The 7704-nt window shown below is 34.6% G+C and overlaps 1 protein-coding gene and 1 long non-coding RNA gene across 5 annotated transcripts; one reads left to right on the top strand and one right to left on the bottom strand.

Annotated features, from left to right (window-relative positions):
* Positions 1–1056: 1056 nt before the first annotated feature.
* LOC122194781 (uncharacterized) lies at positions 1057–2459 on the top strand. The gene is made up of 2 exons (XR_006184618.1): positions 1057–1173; positions 2237–2459. It is a non-coding gene; the product is annotated as an uncharacterized LOC122194781 (long non-coding RNA).
* Positions 2460–3052: 593 nt separating this feature from the next.
* On the bottom strand, positions 3053–5894 carry LOC111900446 (SPX domain-containing membrane protein At4g22990). 4 transcript variants are annotated; one of them, XM_023896330.2, is made up of 10 exons: positions 5842–5894; positions 5597–5717; positions 5207–5518; positions 5038–5142; positions 4511–4965; positions 4126–4444; positions 3878–4063; positions 3609–3799; positions 3382–3515; positions 3053–3291 (listed from the first exon to the last, which is right to left on the bottom strand). In XM_023896330.2, the coding sequence occupies exons 1-10, from the start codon at positions 5892–5894 to the stop codon at positions 3053–3055; spliced, it is 2115 nt and encodes a 704-aa protein (XP_023752098.1). The 4 variants fall into 4 exon arrangements, with proteins under 4 accessions (XP_023752098.1, XP_023752101.1, XP_023752099.1 ...); XM_023896333.2 differs by having other exon boundaries at positions 3878–4046; positions 4142–4444; XM_023896331.2 differs by having other exon boundaries at positions 3878–4059; positions 4146–4444.
* Between the last annotated feature and the right edge of the window lie 1810 nt (positions 5895–7704).

Below are 7704 nucleotides of genomic sequence, written 5' to 3'. Positions count from 1 at the left end.
TTTTGTCAATGTTAGGGGTTTTTTGAATACTGGTCCATTCATTTTCTTGATGATGAGTGCGATTATTAGGGGATTTGGTGGAAAAACTATTGGATGAAGATTGACGAATGATTTTGATCGAGAAGAATTTGAAATGGGAGAAGGATATGAATAAACTTAAAGATATTGGGGAGAAGAATGATGTGAACGCTGAAGTGATCAGATCTAATCTATTGATGCTCGAGGGATTTCACAATCAAAATCAGAATGAAAGGTTGATAAAACCAGAGCTTTCAAATCCAAATATGAAAGAAACAGAAGATATTGATGATTGAGATTGAATCAAACGAGTTTTAGTGTTTGTCTCGAGGGTTTTTAGGGCTTTATGAATCAAAATGAATAAGATTTAGAAGAATACCGAGTGTTTTTGCGATCTGAATGAAATAGAATGTAAAATTCCATTAATGCCCCTCCATGCCTTATTCTAATCCCAAAGTTCCATTTAATTACAAAAATATCACCGCCTACTTGTGGTTCCTTGTGGTTTAATTTGATTAAATTACAGCCTTTGATTATTCAAGATGAATGGTCAAGATTTGGTCCTCTTGTCTCGTAAAATACTATTGTCTCACATGAACCTAACCCTATATATATATATATATATATATATATATATATATATATATATATATATATATATATATACACACACACACACACACACACCGATGTGGATCCATATATTGAGAAAAAATGTTACTAATTACATCAACCGTAAAAGGAGAAAAATAAAATCAATAAAATAACTTAACAGGCTTGTACACTACACTACAAGAAACATTGGCATTGTGGCGACATATATTTATTAGCGGCGACGCGTGTAATGTGGCGACGAGAAGTATTAGCGGCGACATATAGCATATTAGTGTCGAAGTATTACCGGCGACGCATTTGCAGCGACATGTCGCCGCTAAAGATATTAGCGGCGACTACCCTAACCTTTAGCGGCGACAGATATGCCCGGCCCTATACATGGGCTTGGCCCAGGCATCAAAAAAGTGAGGGCATAATTTTTATCCGATATGTATTACTATATATGTTATGTCGGACCAACAGTTCAAGAAGAAATCAACAAAATCTGGAGAAGCGTCCGCCAAATAATTGTCGTCTTGAGAATTGCAATCGATCAAATAGGTATTCGTTGATACCCTTGAAAATTGAAAATCCAGTGGTATGCGGATATCGAGGAGTCGATCAATCGAGTTCTTAATCAGCACATCAGTATTCAATCGATCATCTAAACGCTCCGTCAAGTTCTATGTTTTTCAAGTTTCAATTTTCTCATTCTAAATCAAATAGTTATCTGATTTCTATTCTTTCAATCTCTCTAAATCTGCTGTTTAGAGCTCGATTTTTTTTTTCAAGTTTTACTCTCACAATCGCCAATCTTAGTTCCGAGTTCTGAGTAAGCGGACAGTCGACAACGACATATACTTTCTTCTCCTAAAGCAAGAGGATAATGAATTTGGGCGAGTTCTTTTTGAGTTTTTCTTTACTTAGATTTTTCGTATTTGTTTCTGAATTTGATTTATTTTTGGATTTTTATCTTTACCTGTTGGATTTGAGTACAGTTAAAATAGTTGAAGTCTCAAAAGTTTTCTCTTCTATATGAGCTTCCATTTTTAAGTCAAAATCTACTCCTGATTTGTATTTGGACTTTTACAGGAAGAACCAATAAATTTATTTCATTGTTGTTATAATACATCGTTTCTTCTTATTTGTTTCTGTTTTCTAATTTTTTTTTTCACTGATTTGGTTGGATTATTTTATTTAACTTGTTGGATTCGAGTATATTTAAAAAGAGTTAATGTCTCAAAGATTTCTTTTCCGTTTGAGCTTATTTTTAAGTACAAATCTGATGCTGCTTTGTATATACTTTTTATGGTTCACTGATTTGCTGCAGGTAAATTTTTACAATCTCTGATGACATGAAGTCATTTAAACTGTCCTCTAAACATGTCTACTGCCTTATCCTTGTTTTTTTTAATTTGTCTTTTAAATGTTTGTGTTCTTGACATCTTGTTTTGTGAATCAAGAGACATAAAGACATTTAACTTGTTTGATGGTTCAAAACTAGTTTTTTTAGTTGATGGTGAACTAAAAAAATGTTGTTTAAATTTTGAGTTCGAACTGACAAATGATCAAGAATATGATATTTGATGGAATTGGTTTACTTATTGATTTAAAAATTTTGCAGAAAATTTTGCAAGCACACAAATCTGAAAGTCCTTGGACATCTCTTCAAATCGTATTGAAAGTGATTTTTTTACAATATACTCATTATTGTAAATAAGAGACGTTTTCGCCTCAAAAAGTGCATGAAGACATTGTTTTTATGTGTTTTTTGTAGGTTTTTCGTTTGTATTATTTGTTTATTTGTAACTTTACTGCATTTTTATTGTATAAATCTTTTATATATACGTTTTCTCTATTGTATAGTACATATAAAAGGGCATAAAAATCGTACCTTGCCCCGGGTAGTAAAAAACATTGGACCGGCCCTGGCGACAGGCGTCGCCCCTGTTGCCCGATCTTCTTGTAGTGCTATACAAACATACATGCCAACTATTTTGTCCCAAATACACATGCACACATACAACAGCTGCAAACACATTCAAATCCAAAAATGATTGATTGAATTATAAAACAATTCAATTTTATAAACAGTGACCCAGAAAATTTACAAAAAAAAAAAAAGATATAAAAATCCTACCTTCACATCTAAAACTCATTACATATAAATGATAAACAACAACATCGGCCCATGCCGAATCCATTCCAAGGCTATCGAGTGAGGGTAGAAGCCTAGAAGGTAAATCATGAATCACTAACAGTATTTTTGGTATTCTCCTTTATCAAATTATGCAACTCAACCTCTCAACCGTAGCCCAGAGGGCTCCCATGACCAAAGCTTGTTACATATAAATAACAAAATACATTACAAATACTCAATTGGCCTCTTACGTGTATGATTCAAACTCCAGTGTACATCAAGATAATATATCTCAATCAATCAGTATTGTGAATTGTAGGTCAAACACGTGCAAATAATCGTCAATATACAGATTGCAAGCGAAGGTAGTAAAGTGACATTCAAGAGTCTACTCTCCCCCGCATAACCTCCTAATGTTATTGTAGCATCTGCAATCACTCGCGCGATTGTTCCAGCTTCAGTCGACAATAATCCACCATTATAAGTCCCACGGGATAGCCTTGATGACATCACACGAGAAAGAAGCGATAGATTCACACCTACAGTATCAAGAAACAATGGCAGAAAAGCTAGTATATATATACCATTACATGTTTCATAATATATAACCACAAAAATAAAAGAATTACCTTCCAAAACTTCGGCAGAAACAAACATCACGAGTCCTGACAAGACATACTGAGTCACGGTGTAAGGAATTATTACGTTAAAACTTGCGAGAATCCCCAAAAAAACCATGATTTCGGATGCTAGTAATATTTGTCTGAAACATATAATATGGAAAAAAGAAATCTTTTGATGTTGAAGTTTTGACAAGAAAAGGGTACATCATATATACATGATTAATGAAATATACCTGTCTTCAAAAATGTTGCTGATATTGCTTCCGATGATAATATTTACAGGAAGAACAGTTAGGCCGAGGCACACAAGAAATACTGAAACTTTACCAGTAGTCCAGTGAAAGTAGTATGAAGTTATGACACTAGATTCTGCCAACAAGATCTCCATTGCGTACTTTAGCATAAAATATATCAGCAATTGGACCTGATATAATATTCATCGTAAAAAAAAATTCTTGAAGAAATGATCATTATAATTTACATGTATAGTGTAAAAACAAACCTTTACAGAAGGTGTGAGTAACTTATATGCTGCCTTTAAGGAACTAACGGGTGCATGCGAGTCTTCTGATAGTTCCTCACTGACGTCACATTCTTGATCATCATCTTCACCATCTTGGTGTGCCTCTGAACTTAATAGTGGCTGTGTTGCGCCTTTCTCAAGGGCATCACTCCCCACTTGACCTATCATAAAGATCCAAATTCCAACACCATTATATATAAATAATAAAATTAAAATATTCAAACTAAAAAGATGGAATTAAACATACGTGTGTCATAATCATGGACAAGATCCTTGTGGGAAACACGATCGGGTTCTCTAAAAGAAATCGAAAGCCATATAAGATATAAAAGCCATGCAACAGCCATAACCCAACCAGGTAATGTGTTTTGGTTAATATGAATCATATAAATCTTGAATTTCAATTGTAGTAAACCCGCAAGAGCGGGCCCACAAGCCATTCCAAGAGCACTCGCACTAACGAAACCTGCTGAAGCCTGCATTCGGATCTTGAGTGGGACACAATCACTGATGTACCTTCGGTTCACTGCTCTAGCAGACCCAAGACTGCGAAGTCAACGAAAAAGTCAATATTTTGTTTAAATTTTCAAGAGACATACATTAATTACATACCCACAAAACAAACGACCGAGTAGAAGCACTGATATGGAGTTGAAATCATAAGCCAATGCATACATTACATTTCCTATAAAAAGAAGGATGCTGCTAAAGACTAAAGGTTTGAAATACGATTTGTTTGACCACGCGCTAAAATAGATTGAAGAAAAGATTTGAGCAACAGCCATGGCACCAATCACAACCCCACAAACAGTTGCTGCAGCTCCTAAGCTCATGGAGTAGTCATCTGCTGTTGGGACGATGATATACGTATTCACCATATAAAGAAATGTATTCACCAAATTCATGAAAAGTGACATGAAATTATATCTTTGATCATCGGGGTTTTCCTCTGTAGGCATTGGTAGTTCTTCGTGCATGATAAGAGCATGTTGCCCCAAAAAAGTAAGAAAATTTGTCGAGTAAGATAATCTGTCTACAGCTGATCTTATTGCGTCGATTACTGGATCCTACAATTGGGATTTTTATGAAACAAATTAAAAGGAGAAAAATTGAAAGAATAAGATAAAAGTTGGGAAAACCTGAAGAGGGCGAGTCGGTTGATCATAAATCGATAAGTAACTCCCCTGACGATCTTCAAGTTCTGCTAGATTTCGAGATATGGCGCCTACCACAGCCCCTAAACCCTGAAAATTTTGTTAGATTTCTTTCAAAAAGAAGTAAATAAATATATGAAAGAGCGCAAATTACCACATGCTTGAAGACTTGTTGAAGCTGGGAATAAGGATGATTCGCTCGTGTTTTAACATAGTAATCAGTAAAGCCGTAGCCTAAACGTTTATCAAACTTTTTAAGGATCTTACGAAGTCCAATTGCATTTATCTCAACGAAAAACAGAAGCTTTAGTAGATCTCTTCCAATGTCCCTATAACCTTCTCTCAAAGCAGCTATTTTGACTAAATCAAGCTCGATTTGAAGAGTTTCTTGTTGTTCTCCAAACTTGGCTATCCTGCTAGAAAGAATCCCTTGTTGTTCCAGTAAAAAGAGAACAACTTTTTCAATCTGCATTCATTACATATACATAAATCACACTTAAAGTACAAAAAACACTAAAAAAGATTTGCACAAAAGTTAGTGTACCTGGATATCGAGCATTCTTGAGAAATCTTTGAGAACGTATCTACGTTCAATACCTCCGGTTTCAATCTGTCGAGCATATTGTTTAACTTTTTTCTTCATAAGTTTGTAGTCGATATAATATCTGTTAAGTCACCATATATAACATAGAATGAGGTTTCAATAAGTGCCCCTTAGATACTATCGAGCATGTTGTTTAACTCACACTTTTCTACACTACAAAAAAATGAGGGGAAAATGCAAAGTACCCTTGCCATTCTTCGATTTGTCTGTCTTTTAACTTTTTCCCAAAAGCAACCATCTCTCACTGCATCAAATGTAGTAGAAATTTACCCGTAGAATCTAGAAATTTTTTTATCCAGAATATAAGTCCCAAGAATCAACTAAACACACTTTGACTACATAAAAGCTCTCAACTTTTCAAAGAAACTTATTTAGTTTTAGTTGTACCTAACCATAGGTCTAGTAAGAGAACTCTACATCTTGTGAAAAAAGATGCTTTAACAATTGACATATTGTGGAAATGTAAATGCAAAAGACTCATGGTACTTATGGATTTTTCCATAGTTGATGGTGGTTGCAAATGATATATGTCTTTCTTTCTTTCTTTCTTTTTGCATATCTGAAGAACAATCATTTTAAGAAAAAGGAACAGATAAACGGTTTAATTAGAATTTAGATTGATAACACACTCATGTTAATGTACAAACCAAAGCAGCAACAATCTTTATTTCGTTTGTTGATTCATACAAAGAAAGTGATCACTTGTGGTAGAAATTGAAATACAACCTGCACCTTCTACTCCATAAAAAGTTATTTAAAATGCAATGCCCACATTAAAGAAACAATATTTTTCATAAATTTTTATGCAAACATCGTAACCCAGTCCGAGAAATGGAAATTGACATGCAATAACTTGAAATTCACGTAGATAGTGCTAATAAGCCTAACCTTCCTTTGGGTATCTTAGATGAACATCAACAAAAACAAGCAATTGTGTACGTATATATGTATGTTCTTGTATTTAGAACAAGGGATCTGGAGAGTGCGGAAGTGGGTTGCATGAAATTGATCACAAGATTGGCGTGGAATGGGTTTTCTTTTTGATGATTTCGAAATTAACAAAGAAGAGTGGCATTGAATAGCATTTGTATCTGCTATTCCTGCATATTATGTTGCGATATGAAGATAGAAGAGAAGAGAGGGATTGGGAAGGGGATGGAATTGAGGTGGAGGTGGCGCTCATACGGTTTTCTTTGTTCGCTGCCTTTTCAAACCTTCATCAATCAATCTAGCTATCACCTTTTATGCAAACATTATTAAAAATAAAAAAAATAAAAAATAAAAACCTGACTTAGTTCGGTAGGACCAAGTTGTATATCACAAGGATAAAGGTAAATTTCTATTTAAAATAATTTACTTTGAATATATTTAATGGTAGAAGTAATTTTTTTAAATCATTAAAGAGTTAATAGGCATGTGAACGACTATTACCCTCGTAAAAACTATAATGAGGTCTGCCTAGTGGGTATAGGCAACTAGTTAAAGGGTATTAAAAGTTATCACCGTATATGTCATGTCAATATGGTGTTATAACACCAAATTGAGAGTGAACTTTCATAAATCCATGGCTTTGGTGTGGGGCTTCTAACACCAAAACTGCAGAGTGGGCACATATTCTTGGATGCGAGGCTAGTGTACTTCCATTCACCTATCTTGGGGTTCCGGTTGGAGCCAACATGAACTTGATCAAAAACTGGAACACAATCATTGAAAAGTTTTGAAACAAACTTTCTCGTTGGAAAGGTAAAACCCTTTCATTTGGTAGAAGACTTACCTTAATCAAAGGTGTTCTAGGAAATCTTCCTACCTATTACATGTCATTATTTAGAGCTCCCACCGGAGTCATTGAAAAACTGGAGAAGATAAGAATGAAGTTTTTATGGGGGTTATGAAGAAAAAAATAAAATAAAATTGGTTTCATGGGAGAATGTTATCGCTCCTAAGGAACTTGGTGGCTTGGGAGTCGGATAGATTCGTACACTGAATGTTGTTCTCATTATAAAATGGTGGTGGAGACTTAATCTGAACCCTCCTCATTGTGGGCCAAA

The sequence above is a fragment of the Lactuca sativa genome, chromosome 6 (genome assembly GCF_002870075.4).
Source record: "Lactuca sativa cultivar Salinas chromosome 6, Lsat_Salinas_v11, whole genome shotgun sequence".
NCBI classification, from domain to species: Eukaryota; Viridiplantae; Streptophyta; class Magnoliopsida; order Asterales; family Asteraceae; genus Lactuca; species Lactuca sativa.
Note: the sequence above shows the minus strand (reverse complement) of the source record. Positions and strands in the feature narration are given on the sequence as shown.

What these genes read in the sequence shown, in the direction of transcription:
- LOC111900446 (XM_023896330.2), bottom strand. Translation starts at nt 5,894, where the DNA reads ATGGTTGCTTTTGGGAAAAAGTTAAAAGACAGACAAATCGAAGAATGG. An exon ending in CAAGAATGCTCGATATCCAG is followed by an intron (nt 5,519 to 5,596) that starts GTACACTAACTT and finishes TAATGAATGCAG; the next exon opens with ATTGAAAAAGTTGTTCTCTT. An exon ending in AGCAACATTTTTGAAGACAG is followed by an intron (nt 3,516 to 3,608) that starts GTATATTTCATT and finishes TATATGTTTCAG; the next exon opens with ACAAATATTACTAGCATCCG.